Source organism: Cotesia glomerata, linkage group LG8 (genome assembly GCF_020080835.1).
Source record: "Cotesia glomerata isolate CgM1 linkage group LG8, MPM_Cglom_v2.3, whole genome shotgun sequence".
In the NCBI taxonomy this organism is placed as follows: Eukaryota; Metazoa; Arthropoda; class Insecta; order Hymenoptera; family Braconidae; genus Cotesia; species Cotesia glomerata.
The window spans coordinates 7458310-7474375 of NC_058165.1; the positions used below are offsets into that span (position 1 = coordinate 7458310).

At 28.7% G+C, this 16066-nt stretch overlaps 1 protein-coding gene across 5 annotated transcripts in view; it reads left to right on the top strand.

Moving 5' to 3' along the window:
- Nucleotides 1-16066, top strand: part of LOC123270217 (transmembrane protein 132E) — a 123177-nt gene that overhangs the window by 104921 nt on the left and 2190 nt on the right. For all 5 annotated transcript variants that reach the window (XM_044736179.1, XM_044736175.1, XM_044736177.1 and 2 more), the window contains exons 5-9: nt 3281-3424; nt 3648-4562; nt 10906-11374; nt 13088-13416; nt 14826-15064. In XM_044736179.1, coding sequence (XP_044592114.1) covers nt 3281-3424; nt 3648-4562; nt 10906-11374; nt 13088-13416; nt 14826-15064 — 2096 coding nt within the window. The remainder of the gene's footprint in view (nt 1-3280; nt 3425-3647; nt 4563-10905; nt 11375-13087; nt 13417-14825; nt 15065-16066) is intronic.

The following is a 16066-nucleotide window of genomic DNA, read 5'->3' on the forward strand; positions in this document are numbered from 1 at the left end:
AGCAAAACGCTGGAGTCGATAAATAAAACTAAGAAATGAAAATAAAAATAAACCCTTTCACCTTATTGGCTTCCGGTAATTTTGTTCACTCTGTAAGGGCCGCACAAATGGTTAATTAATGATTCATTAATTAAATAAAGTTGCATGACGTCTAAACAATGCTAGTGTGAGTGAAGAAAACTCATTAACAAGTCATTCTGTAGGATCTCGGCTGTCGGTGGTTGCCAGCTCATCTTTCTCTGATTCTCTTCTTAGTAGTCAGGAAGGCTCAACTCATATCTTCTATATCCTATCTAGTATCTCCTAACCCCATTCGGGTTGTCGAATAACGCGGCTGGTGGTATTAAGTTTTGATTTAATTAACGGCTGTTTTATTCTTACATTCGTATATTGTATACATATATATATATATATATATATATATATATATATATATATATATATATATATAACTTTGTGTGTGCATACCATTATCATTCGGGGCCAATTACGCGTACTGATAGTCTATTGTTATTGCTGACAAAACTTAAATGTTTGTTTTTAATTGTATACATTTTAGGTGCGATGTTGTTTGTTCAAATGTAAATTGTTTTCTTTTTAAAAACGAAATTTTTATTTCTGATTTTTTGGAATTTTGATTTGCTTCGTTTTCATTGGACGCTATTTGTTAAAAAAACTTCTGATATGGACACTGTTATGCATTAATGTGTTAAGTACTATGAAAATCTTACGTACTTAACACACTATTGCATAACAGAATCCATAAGACCATACACGGCCAGATATGAAATATTTTCTACGAATAAAAATAAAGTTATTTACTATGAAAAATTTTTATACTCTGTTTCAGTAAACTTTTCTTGAAAAGTAGGAATAGAAGTTATAGATTTCGGTCCAATTTAGAGAATGCGAGTTTTCATGAGATCTCCACGTTTTAAGGTAGTTGTTGCGTGATAAGCATTTCAACAGAAAATTATGAAATTTTTTTTATTGAAAGATAAATATATTAATAAGTCACCACCAAAATTTCAGATAAATTGACCGCACCGTGTTTGAGTAATTAATTTTCGAAATCGCATCTTTTACACGTGAAGGTATAGAGAGATGGTAAAGTTAGTATGAAATCTTTCGTACCATTCGAGTGGGCCAAATAATTTCATCCTAACTTTACCATCTCTCTATACCTCTACGTGTAAAAGATGCGATTTCGAAAATTAATTACTCAAAAACGGTGCGGTCAATTGATCTGAAATTTTGATAGTGACTTATTAATATATTTATCTTTCAATAAAAAAAATTTCATGATTTTCTGTTGAAATGCTTATCACGCAACAACTACCTTAAGGTCCTAGGAAGCCGTTCCGACTATTTTCGACTAGACGTCCTGCGCGCGCGCGTGTGTTTGAATGTGTGTAATTAAAATTTTGTTGTACGATATCTTTAGAATTAATCAACCGATCGAGATGAACGACACGGCATTCGAAATCGTTCATCGAGACTTCGAGCTGATTAGATTTTGAAGTCAATCGCTCGATCCGTTTCAAACATATTTAAAGAATAAGAACAAAAAAAAAATTTTTTTAAGTTTTTTTGTAAATAAATTTCAAAATATTTGACTAATCAACTTCAACTTTGTGAGACACTTTTTTTTAACTTAAAAAATTGCGTCGAATGCCGCCAAATTAGTCAAAATCGAATGATGCGTTCTAAAGTTATAGCCATTAAAAAATTTCTAAATAATCGTTTTTTTGATAACAATTGAAATTTTGTGCTCGAAGGGCTAAAAAATTAACCAACAGGGAGATTTTCGAGCATTTTAAGCTCGAAAAAAGCGGGAAACTTCAGAGATGGCCTACTGGTCAATCGTTTTTTCAGATTTTTTTTCTTTAATCAAATCAACTTTTTATCAATGCAAATTTAATCAGATGTGTTTTTGCTTAAGAAAAAATAAAAGCAAATAACCCTGTATAATAATAGAAGTAGGAGAAAAATTAATACTAATTCATAATTCGGTAATATTGTTCTGCTAATGAAAAGTGCAGCCTAGTGGTGATACCAAAAATTATTTAGATACTTTTACAAAGCCAAAAGGGTGTATGGAAAAATTAGTAAAGCCGAAAAAGTATAAATTAATAAGGCCTGTCGGGTAATAAGGCCTAAGTGATAGAAATGATATTTAAAATAACCGCTTCCGCTAAAGGCTTCTCTAGTAGAAGCGTCTAGCATAGAAATGTCGCTCCAAGTTTATAGAGCCCCGATACAACGTTCCCTGTCTTCTATATTTCATTATCCGTCATATGCTAAAGTAACGCAGAAGAATTCCTAAAAAACGGTTTGAGTAAATGATAAAAATTTTTTATAACTTTATATTTAATAATTTAAAATCATTGTTCTAATTTTTATCAACATTTTAAAAAGTATTATTGCTAAATTTAAGTAATGATTGATCTCTAATACCAATTTTATTAAGTATAGTATAACTATTTCCAGTATGTTTAACTCGCAGGCCTTATTACCCTACCGTAGTAAAATAAGGCCTATACGCAAGGTTTTTGAAAAAATTTAATTTTGTGTTTGTTTATGGTGAAAATTACCATTACTCAATTATATTTTATGGTTAATGTATTAATATAAAAATTAATGATACATCTCAATAATTAAATGCAATATTTTCGATTTTTTTCTACACTTTTTTTTTATTTCAATAATTTCAAAATAAATTATAAAAAAATTCCTTGTACGCCCCTTTGCCACAAAATCATATCAATCTAGTCTGATACGTTTTTTTTTTGGCATTTGGAATGCAACTTGATTAAAGAAAAATAATTTTTTCCAAATTTAACTATTGGTCTAAGTAAAGTACCAGCGTACAAAATAATTTTCTTTAACCAAATTACTTTTCAATCAATAAATTAAAATTAAAACAATTTTCTCTTATTTCTAATATAAAAGAAGAAACTTTAATTTCTTCTTTCCAAAATCCCAAAAACCTTAACCTGAAAATAACCTCCAAAAATTACATTATTAAATTAGTTACTCAATAATAACCCATCCAAATTTCTTACCCCAAATCCCTGGTTCTTCATGAAATACTCAAACTTAAGCTTAAAAAAACAGAACCTCTCGTTCGAAAAGCACCCAGTAAATTTATTCCTCGTGCGTCTCATAAAACCTGAACCATAATTTACACCAGCTTCTTAAACATAAAACAAAACCCACCGTAATGTATAATCTACCGTAGTTGGCACTCAAATGAATAAATTGTGTAACACATCCACAGAATTGGGAAGTTATGAATACCGCAGTGCTAACCGGTCGTCAAGTATCCCAAGCGATGAAGGTTTTCATCGTCAGCCAGGCAGGAACAGTTGCCGATGTAACGCTCCAGTCATCCTGCCACTCTGAGGATGAAAGTGTACTCAAGGCAAGTAAATCTCTTTATCCAGAACCCAAAAGACTTCTTTGTATTTTATTTCGTTCTGTTTCTTACTCTATTCATCAAAACCAACGTGCCTCTAAAACTTAACCTCAAATTCAAGATTAACTCACTTATATAAAGGGTTATGCGCAACTTAATCTTTAGTTTGTTTAACAACTTATCTCAGCATGAGAAAATTAATTAAATTTTGTGTTTCTGACGTATCTAGGTTTCATCATCATGCAGCAGTGTCTATGTAGACGGTTCTGAAATCCGTGGCTCAAGCAACGCATCAGTGCTTGTTAAATACGGCACATACACTGGATTAGCAAGGTTTACTGTTTGGATGCCGGAGTTTCCGCTAGAGGTCACTGTTACCGACGCAAGGTTGAGTCAAATTAAAGGCTGGAAAGTCCCAGAGGGCCATCCGGTCCAAAAAAATAAGAGAAGTTTGAATCAGACTGATGAATCTTCTGTTGATGTCACCACCAGCGTTAATAATAATAACAACAATATTAATAATAATAATGGCAGGAGACGCAGACGAAGAAGAACAAGTCTCTCGGGACTAGACTCGCTAGATAATAATGAAGACACGATTAATCAAGATAACGAAGACGAGGAAGAAGAAGAAGAGGAGGATGACGATGAGATTGATGACGTGGAAGTTGAAAGATTCCGGGATGACAGGTGGGACGCGGTTAATTCGATCGATCGGTCACTCCAGACCGCATGCAGATTGCGGTTCCAGCAAAGCCCTGTGGAGGTCCACGCCAGGTTTCTGGCCGCGGGACATGACAGCGGACGTGAGTCCTATTTTGTCAATAGAAGGACCTGGTTGAGAGTGACTGACCTGGTGGTGGGGCTGGTCAGAGTTTCGGATCCCAGGATCGCGACTCTGCTGCAGGACAGGATCGTCCAGGGACGAGGAGTTGGGAGAACCGAGGTCCAGGTCCTCTCGCCGATTACTGGAAGGGTCATTGGAGCTAAAGAGATCAGGGTGGGAAATGACAGGGTTTCTATTGCAAGGTTATCTGTCAAGGTCGTTTCGGGGCTGCAATTAACGATTAGTCCGGATAGTGCAATTGAAAATGGGTATGTTGCTGAAACCAGTGTTACTAGGAGGCTCACCGCTCAGTATCAGGTGAGGTTTGCTTTTTATTTATTTGTTAAATTAAGTGACACTACGCAAGGAAGAAATTCAAACATTTCTACTATTTTACACGGAAAAAAAAAACTCGAAAAATTACAGTATATAATGCAACGTGGCGTTTCGTGGTGAAAACTGGAAAAATTACAGTTTCAAATTGTAATTATTACAGATTTTATAAGAATTACATTGTAGAATGTAATATTTACATTGAAAGCTCTGAAAATTAAATTTAAAAATTGAATTTAGAAAAATGTTATTTCAAACTGTGATTTTTCTAGTTTTGATTACGACGGGACCGATTTTACATTTTATACTGTAATTATTCCTGTTTTCTTTTCTCCGTGTACTGACTTAATTTTTATTAAATAAAATAGTAACGGTGGACTATAGGGTAAATGTACCAGTAGATAACCGATTAAGGATTTTTGGCATTTCAATTGATCGTAATTTAATTATTATACGCTAAAAAATAAAAATTTTAAGTTTATTTAAACTTTAAATATTCAAGTTTTTGATATGTGATGTTATTTAATCGAATTATTCATAAAATTACATATAAATTCACATTTAAATGCAGGTAAGATAAAAACACCAGTAGTTGACCGGCTTGATCCAGTAAATTGACCGGAGTGTTCCAGTAGTTGACCGATTATCAAACATTGGTTATTTTGTAAATTTTAATTAGTTTTTTATGTTTAATGTATAATGTTTTTATGCTTATTTATTTAAATTAGATTTCTATTGTTAGTAAACAAAATTCGTTTAGTTTAGAACAAAACTAATAAAAATAAAAAAGTAACAGATTAGTAAATTAAACTTCGATTCAATAATGACAAAAGCAAAATATTTTTTTGAGGCACACGTATGCAATTATTAAAAATAATAACTATTATTTAAAATAAACTATTAATTATTAGAAATTTATGTCTATATATTTCTAATATGAACAAAAAAAATTCATATTTAAACTTGTTACACTGATACACGGAGAGAAATGGATGGTAGATACCACTATACCAGTATGGGCGAGAACGCCATACAATATGGTATCGAAGATTTTTATCCATTATTAAATTGTATATATAGATGATTCGACCATTGCGGGAATGGTAACATTGGCGAGTTATCACGGATGCCGCAATGCTAGTATGGCCGTCAGGCCCATACTGGCTTGCCGTATGTACAGTTCTTTTGGCAGGTAGACCTAGCCAATATTGTGATATTAGCTACAACACCATTGGAGTAACAATAATGTTTATTTAATTATAGACGTAGGTTATGTCCGAAATATATAACATAAATGAAAAATGATATTAATTTTTTCATGACACGATTGTTTTTTTTTTTTATTTTTACTCTGATATGAATTAGTTTAGTGAAGAAAAATAACAACAATAATCAATTAAAAAATTACAAGAATTTATGTCTGTCTTATTGAAAATATGAAAGAGATTATTTAAAAAAAATTTATTCTAATTAAAAAAATAAATTGTTCTCAAAAAACCAATTATCTTATAATTTATTATTCAAAAATTATATTTATTAATTTATTAGAGTCGATTTGTTTTATTTAATTAAAATAAAATTGCAAGTGTCAATAACTAGGCCAGTGTCAATAACTGGGTCTTTTACCTGGGTCTATAGAAGAATTTATTAATAATTTAATTTATTTGAAGACAATTATTTAATTTATTAAATTTTAATAAATATTTTTTAACATTCAATAAATATTTATTTGGGAGAAAAGTACATTTATGAATAGTTAACAAATATTTATTAACAGTTGATAAATATTTTTTTGAGTAAATTTGTTTCGCTTGCAATGTCATATGATATGAAGATTGTTTATAAACAAAAATCATGTTTATAAATTATTTGCATTAATTATATTACATTATATTAACGTTTATTATAAAATACCAAATTAATATCACAGCTCATAATTATCTTTTATATTTTTAAATATTGAAATCGTTCATTTATTTAGTGAATTGAATTATTATCATATATTTCAGCTATAGAATTATAAAAAGTGTCAAAAGAAAATTGCTATTTTTGCTTTTTATTTTAAATAAATATTTGTTAACAGTTAACAAATATTCATTAACCATTAATAAATATTTATTAACTGTTAATAAATATTTATTAATTGTTAATAAATATTTATTAATTGTTAATAAATATTTGTTAACTGTTAACAAATATTTATTAACATTTAATAAATCGTATTTAATAAATAATTTATTAACTTTTAATAAATATTTATTAAATCCTATGAAGTTAAAAAATCATTTATTAACAGTTAATAAAGCTTATTAAATAAAAACAGATCCTTCTATCAGTGTAGTTTTGGTGGTAACACAAGAGTTTAATTGCTTAACACGCCAAAAATTATAGCGGGAACCGCTAGTACCATTGCGTCATCAGCAATGTAGTATAGGTCTCAGGACCATACTGTCTTGCCAAGCCTGCTATGCATACGTGTAAAAAATACAATAGCACCATTACTATACTACATAGTAAATAACGCCATACTTATGGGACTCGTTACAATACTGAATTGCAATATTACACATACTATTTTAGTATCGGTCTGGAGACCATACTAACATTGTGTTAAACGACATCTATTTCTCTCCGTGTAGAAGGATTTGTTTGTATTTAATGATGTTTGTTAATATCATAGGGTTTAATAAATATTTATTCACAGTTTATAAATTATTTATTAAATACGATTTATTAACTGTTAATAAATATTCATCAATGTTTAATGAATATTTTTTTAACTTTTAACAAATATTTATTTAAAATCAAAAGCAAAAATAGCAATTTTCTTTTGAGGCTTTTTATAACCCTACAGCTGGAATACATGATAATAATTCAATTCACTAAATAAATTTTGTTACAGTAAACGTTATTATAAAATAATATAATTAGTGTAAATAATTTGTAAAGATGGTTTTTGTTTATAAATAATCTTCATAACATAAGTATGACATTGCAAGCGAAACACAAATTCACTCAACAAAATATTTATTAACTGTTAATAAATATTGGTTAAATATAAATAAATACTTATTAACTATTAATAAATGTACTCTTTTCTCCTAAATAAATTAAATTATTAACAGCTAATAAATCGTTCTATCAGTGTACAAATTTAAGCTTGACTCAACAGTCATCTTATTTGAAACACATTAAGCAATAAGCATAAATACTTCTTTATTACTGATAATTTAATAATTATAAATTATTTTAAATAACAACACTTATGTAAACATAATATTATCACGTAAACATATTTATATTTTTATTTTATATAGGTTAAAAACTTACAACTGTGCATGCGGTCAACTACTGGTATTTTGAAAAATAGCAGGTTTCAATAGATGGCCGAAGTCATTTATTGATGGTACAACGGTGTTTTATTGTGCTAGTATCTGACCGGTCGTTGAATTGGTATTTATTTGATTGTTTTTGTCATCTTATTGAGAGATTTGTTAAGAAACTATTAAAGACTACTTCAGAATTTAATTTGGCAATATTAACCTAATAGAAACTTTTTTGTTAGCTAAAACATGTAGTCGCCTCTCGGATACTCTACTATAGTAATTGACCGATTTTAGTCAGATCATGCGGTGAAAAATTTTCATGAATTATTTTCAATGTTCTAAAAATTAAATAAAATTTGGAATACGTATTCATTGTAATGATAATAAGTTCAACAATAGTTAAAAATAAATTTCAGGGTCATAAAAAATGCAGTTAATAATAATTTTCGGACTTTTTTATGAAAGCGGTCAACTACCGGTGCCCGGTCAACTACTGGAACATTTACCCTACTTCTCATTTAATAGTTTTTACGATCTACTATTGTGAATTTTATTCAACAAACAAGACTAGCAAGAGATTTAAAAAGACGAATATTTTAGAGCAAATTATACAAGATGTGTTAGTGAACTTTACAATTCAACTATTGTAAAAATCGAGTCGGTTTTTTTAAAAGGAATAGGGAGGGAGAAGGTAGGAGGTTGATCTTATTGGAAATTTTGCAATAACCGAAAATACAAATCGAAATTTTCGTCCGGGAATCGAACCCAGAACTCTTAGATGGTAGCCAAGGACCCTCCCTCTACGCTATCCGAGATAAACTACTATTGACGTTCTTCAGCATTTACATAAACTCAGAGTCTAGCGCTGTGCACGGCCATCACTCACACTAATTGAAAAACATTTTAATTCAACTATTGTGAAATTTGTTACTTCTATTGGAAAGATACAGAGACAGACAGCACTGGAAATTTTAATCTCTTACTTTTTACAATAGTAATACCGTATCTTTTCTAATCGAATTTAATACAATAATTATTTCGTAAAATGACGATAGTAAGTTGTAAAGTTTCATTAATAAATAGTAAATTTTTTTCTAAAATATTTGACAGTTAATAGTAATGAAAGTATAGTCCAGCTTTACAATAATTGTATCATAAATTTTTCCAGAAATTTTTTTCCGTATAGAACAAGTCGCGTTGCTAATGCCGAAAGGGCGTATAAACACAAAAAATACCAATGTACGTCTAAATTTGGTAATTCAAAGCAACAAGCTCAGGCAATTTTTATTGAATTAAAAATTGTTTTTTTGGAATTTTAGGAAAATTTTACTTTTTGGAATTGAACAGTTTATTAATAGATGACATATTATTTCTTACAGAGAAAAATTTTACGTCATTGCGCCAAAAATTTTTTTAAGACAATACATTAAGCTTATATTTGAAAACTACAAAAAAATAAGATAGATAATTATTTACACGCAATTTGGGTATACAATAAGGCAAAGTTTTTTACTGTATAGGATTGGCTGAATCGATTCGCTTGAAAATTTAATCGGTTCTAAGAGGACGTAAGAGTAGTCTTAAATATAAATAGAAGTTATCAAAAATTAAGTACACTGAGTACAATGAAAAAAAGTAGTTGAGTGATGAAATGTTTTTTTTGAACATTTTAACTTTGTGTAGATGAATTAAAAAAAAAAAAAAAACTGTCGTACTTTGAAAATTGGTTCTGTGTTGTAGAAGATTTTTAGGGTGTAAGTCAGGAATTTTACTTTTGGGTACTAAATTTTTATTGTAAAAATTTAGAATTTGAATTTTGACTAAAATATAGTAGATAAGGGAAATTTATTTGAAATTTTGTTATAGGAAATTTAATTTTCTACAAAAAAAGATCTTGTCAATTTTCTAGTATTTTTGATTGTTTACTCAGAAGTTTGATTTTAATTCTTCACATATAGTTTGTCTTTAAAGCTGCGTCATATAGATAATTTAAATCGATGTCCATGGAAAAGAATTGAAACCACAATTACGGGTAAAATATTGAAAATATAAAAAAATCATGAAACCTTTTTTCTACGAGATTTAATTTTTCACATGAAAGGTTTCTGTGAATTTTCTCATATTTAGAATAGTTCAATCACAATTTCAATTTTAATTTTTCTCAGACAATTGTACCGTAAAGCTACATCATACGAATTATTTACAATAGGATCCATGGAAAAGCATTGAAATCAAAATTATGGGTAAAATATAAAACATACAAAAAAAAATGATAAAAAACCTTTTTGGTAGGAAATTTAATTGTCAACAAAAAAAGTTACCAGAAACTTTCTTGGTTCTATGATAGTTAACTCACAATCTTTATTAAAAGTCTTTACAAATAATTTTTCCGTGATAAGTTTCAAGATAAGAAATTATTGTATCAAGATAACCGATTCTTCAAAATAATTCTGTTCTCGAACCAACAACATCTCTCTTGAAACAAGTATTTTTTTTCCATTGTACGAAGATTAAATTGTGAAGAATTTATCCATACTAAATGAAGATAGAACTCTCGAATCAACTAAGAATAGTTACCAAGAAAAGATTAAAATTTCTTAAGCCAAGAATCACAATCCAAAACAAAAAAATTCTATAGAATTTTCTATAGAAACAAATCAATTCTTCAAAATAATTTTATTACTTTAAGAAGAGTATTTCTCTTAAATTAAGTATTTTTGTTTATCAGTGTACAGTTTTTTTCACATGAACATAAAAAAGTTTCACCATAAATTAAATACAAAGAATTTAAATGATAAAACAGAATATAAAATCAGAATTAAATAAAAAATAAAACTTCAGCTCGATTTATTTGCCATTTTATCCGTAAAAGATTGTAAAGTTTCAACTTTTAAAATACATTTATTCCATCGTTCAATAATTAAATTCCGATAATTCGAACCCGAGACCGGAGACATAAAATAAAATTTCCCAAGTTATCGATTCGTTATATTTAATTTCAGGAAGGACTTCTGGATATCGACATAGAGTTCACAGACTCGACGAAGACGCCCCTTAGAGAGATTGCGGTGAGCGATTATCATCTGACGGTAGAGAGTTTGGATCCGGAGGTGGTGGCTTTCGCGCCAATGGTGGCCTCGCACCATCCAAGAGTGATAGCAGTTGGAGAAGGTCATGGGGATCTCTTGAGAGTGACTCTTTCTCTCGCTGAGGCATGCAGGATGTCGGGGACGAATGCCGGCAGAAGAGCAAAAGGATCAAGGACAAACACTAGTGGACAGGGTGCTACCCAAGCGCTGGCTACTGCGACGGCGAACGTCGAGGTTGATTTTGCGTCTAGCGACCTTCCCCATCGACCGGAATTCGTCCAGAACGACGGTGGGGGAACCGTTCAAGGTGGCTCCTCTCACCACCACCGCGAGCGAAAAACAGGACGTGAGGTTGCTCCTGATTTACATGATATACTCATTGGTAAATACTTTATTTATTCCCTCTTTTTATATCTATCGTTTTTTATTCTATTTTAATTGTTTATTCTCAATTACAGATTCCATCTCTTATCAATAGACGTCTGAATTAACTGTCCTTGATTGTAAATTTATCAATTAAGGATTGAGGTAGTTTAGGTTAAAAAAGTACCTAAAAAAAATTAATAAATTTTACGTAATGAGATGTTATTTCTTATAATTATGTATTGTTTTATACAATAATAATATTTAAACTTTTTTTGGAAGGAAAATTTATACATTTCTTTCTTCATGTGATCATGGGCATATTGAGAAAATTTTAATGAAAATTTATGGCTTTTTTTGAGATATTCCACAAACATTTTTTATTAAAATTAAAAAATTTTCTTTAAAATCCTTATTTATACACAGAAAAAAAAATTATTTGAATTAAGTAAATAATTTTGAAGAACTGCATGGTCTTAATTTAAGTAGAAAAAATTCTTGAACTGAGAAATATTTGTTTATTGAAGTAAATTTAACTTGATTCAACATAATAAAATTCTTAAAAATAATTTTCTTGTCTCAAGATTTTTTTTTCTTAAATCAATTTATATTTTTTTTAGTGTAGGCATTTTAAAGAATTTTTGATAGAACTTGTAAAGAAAATTTTGATCAAGTTTTATAGATTTTATTTTAGCACATGAAAAAAAAGTCCTGTCAAAACGGTTAAATTTACAGATTTATTCCTGACAGGATATTTTTAGAATTGGCAATTTTACATTTTTAGAAATGTAATTTTTACAATATAAAAATTTGCCTACCTGAAAATTTTAATTTTATACTAGGAAAAAATGTTGAATTTACTCGGAAAAATTTATCTTATAACAAATTATGGGGTATATTTGGTTAAAATTCTTATATAATTATATAAAAGTATTGTCCGTGTATGCTCATGGGTAGATTAAGAAATTTTTCAAGAAACTTATTAAAAAATTTTTTATTAAATTTAATAAATTTTCTCTTAGCATACTTATGGATATATAGAAGAATTTTTTACGAAATTTTGTAGATTTTTACTGAATATGCTCACGGGAATATTAAGAAATTTCTAATGAAATTCATAAAAAAATTTTCTATAAAATTTCTTTAAAGTTTTTCTATAAAATTTCATAAATTGTTGCTCAAAATGTTTACAGACATATTAAAAAATTTTACATCAATTTTCGAAATTTTTCCTCAAAATGCTCAGGAGGATATTAAAAAATGTTCCACGAAAATTCTTAAATTTTCTCTTAACATGCTCACGAGTACATTAAAAAAATTTTAATGAAATTTATTAAAATAATTTTGATCGAAATTCATAATTTTTTTTCTCAATATGCTCACAGCATATTAAGGAAGTTTTAACATAATTTCATAAATTTTCCTTAATATTCTCAAAATCAAATAAATAAATTTTTCTTCAAACAACATAAAAGTTTTTTTAATATCTTAATGAAGGATGTTAAAAACATATTAACAATTATCCCTTAATACGCTTTATTTCCATTCTTATAATTAAAAAACAATGAGATGTTACATAATCTAATTAATTAATTGCAAAAACAATTTAAACTTCCTCTATCTCTGACCCAGAATCTAAACTACCTCAATAAATAAATGAATTAATTATTAAATCAATGATGATAATTATAATGAATGAATCCTTAACTGACAATTGATTGACGTCTTTTAGGCGGCATAGGCGGAGTAGGAGTGCGTCATCACAATGCCAGCCACATGACACCCTTAGAAATCGGAATGTACGTCCTACTAGCAGCGTTTGGGTTCGCTATTTTGGTGTTCGTGATATCATGCGTGGTGTATGCCAGCAAATTCAAACCCCATCAATCAGACTCACCATTACCGAGCATCCCGATGTTAGGGGCTGTCAGGGCGCGAGCCGCCGCTGCTAGCCAACAATTGGCATCTGCTCGTCGGCCCCGTGAGTCCACCACCAATGCCCACGACTGGGTCTGGCTTGGTAGGGCAACTCTTGAACGAGCTGCTTGTGCTCCTCAACAGGTATTTAAACTTTTAACTCAGGCGGTCGTTCTTGTTCTTGTCGATCGACTATTAGACGAGAATGCATGTCTGTACATATATATATATATATATATATATATATATATATATATATATAGCATATATATATATATATATATATATATATATATATATATACACTTACTTACACTCACTTACACTTACTACTGGGTACTAGTTATGGTAGGTGCTGTTGAGTTGGAAGTTAAAGATAGAGAGGGTAAAGCAATTGGATGTCGTGACTGGTGAATTTTTGGCGGATTGCCCATCTTCACGAGTCATTAGTGGTGACTTTAACTGATGTACTGAGCTATATATTTCCTTTATCGACCACTGAATAATTATTATTATTGTTATTATTATTGTTTTTTCTACAACGATTGGATGGATATTATTATTGTCATTATTACTCTTTTTTTGACTGAAATTTCATGATATTTTATACGAGCTTAAAGATGTTTGTTTCTATTTTATATTTTTATGTATCGTAGACATTTTTATTGATTTTTATAATTTATGATATTAATAGAAATTTAAATAATTGAAACTTTTTTGAAAAAAAATGTTTGTGGTATTTACATTAAACTTAATAATTTTATTAATTTATTTTGATTAGTTTTATATCTGAGAAGCTAACAGTCTAAACTCGATCTATCAAATAAATATTTAAATTAGAAAAAAAAAACATGAATAAAGATGTTTATTTATTAACGCAATTAGACAATTATACATTCATAATTTGATAATATATGCAAAGATGAGTTATGAACAAAAATTACTAATCAAAAAAAGTTAATGAGATAATATTACAACAAAGAAGATATTGCAAAAGAAAAATCAATCATAACTAAATAGAAATACAAAATCGCATAAAACAATTTATTCCGTCCCTATGCGTCTAATAAGATTGATTAAAAGTTGATTACGTTACTAATCTTCTCGTGACATTTTCAAGCTTGTTAGCAGAAATTATAAAAATATTCACATCAGATATCATTTTCTTCTTAACTTGATTGTTAAAAATCTTTTCATTTATGATTATAATTTTATTATTTAATAATTGGTGTAATTATTTAAAATTTCATTAAAAAAAAAAAAAAAAAAAAAAAAAAAAACATTTTATAAATTTTCGTACAAATATTTTGATAAATAATTAACAACTTCATGTTTTTTTATTAAGTATTTATTAATCAATAATAGAAATAAAAACAAAGAACACTGTTTCTTAATTTCTATATACCTTGTATAAATCGTGACATCAAAACAATTTTTTTTCTTATTAGTTACTAATATTGATATCTGACAAATTACATTTTGATTGTTAGCTTCTTGTAGCAACTATTGTTAATTTTATAAATTCAAATATTGATATTATATGTATTTTATAGGTAAGGGTGACAAATAACCCTCTGGCAGGTGAAGTTGACGAAGAAGCGGGTGACTTAGGAACGAGTTTTGACAATCCAAATCACATAGAACTGCCAGCGACAGGGAATCGCGTAACTGTCACACCTATTGATTCCACAACTTATTGCAAACGTGACAGAGTTCGCAATTACATGCAGAAGAATGATACCACCAAAACCCAAGTTTTAGCGGGTGCTATCACTTCTTCCACGCGCAACGGGTAAGTTTTCATTTCTTCATTAACCAAAACTTTTATTTATTGATACACGGAAAGAAATTTTATTTAAAAATTATTGAGAAAATTACAGTAATCGTGAGATATTTGGTAATTTCCAATCTAATTATAATTTTGTTTAGTAATTGTCCTCAAATGCAATGTAAAAAAATATAGAAAAATTACCAATCATTTTTACTGTCATGTAACAGTAAAAATTAATAAACGTGAACAATTTATAGTATGAATAGTTATTTTTTACTAATTTAGGATTAAAAATTACAGTAAACTTAAATAATTTTATTGAAAATACTAAAAAATTAACTGAAGTAAAAATGAATCTAAGTAATAGTATTGTTCACCGACTGAGAAATCTCAGCTGTATAAAAAATTACACATTTTCGTGATCAGTTGTTACTCAATTACAGTTAATTCTATCAACATCTTTATACAATTATCATTTTAATTAAATGTTATGCAATTAGTGAAATGTAATCGTAATTTTTACTTACTAATAACTATATTATTCTATTTATATTTCAAAGTGAAATAATCTTAGAAAATAAATTAAATAAAAAAAATCAATTAAAAATTAGATCTTATCGAATTAAAATCTAGTTTTTCAAAAATATAAAACCTATATAAAAATAATAATAATAATAATATAAATCTGAATTTTTTGTTGGCTATCCAGTCTATTGCACGAATTTTTTATCTAATTATTTATCTAATAATTTATAATATCGTTTGCCTGTATTCTCTCCAGGCATAAACGATTTTAAAATTCGTATATAAATTTGTCATTAAAGGTAAATTTGACTGAAAAAATAATTCGGACGGCCCAGACCAGGACTCGAACCTGGATCTTTTGTAATCGCGCCAACTGCTCTCCCCTTCCCGTACTGAAAAAAAAATATATGCCACATATACGGGGGCAAAAGAAAGTATGTGGCGTATATATTTTATATGTGCGACGTATATGTATTTTTGTCAGCATATATGCGCATA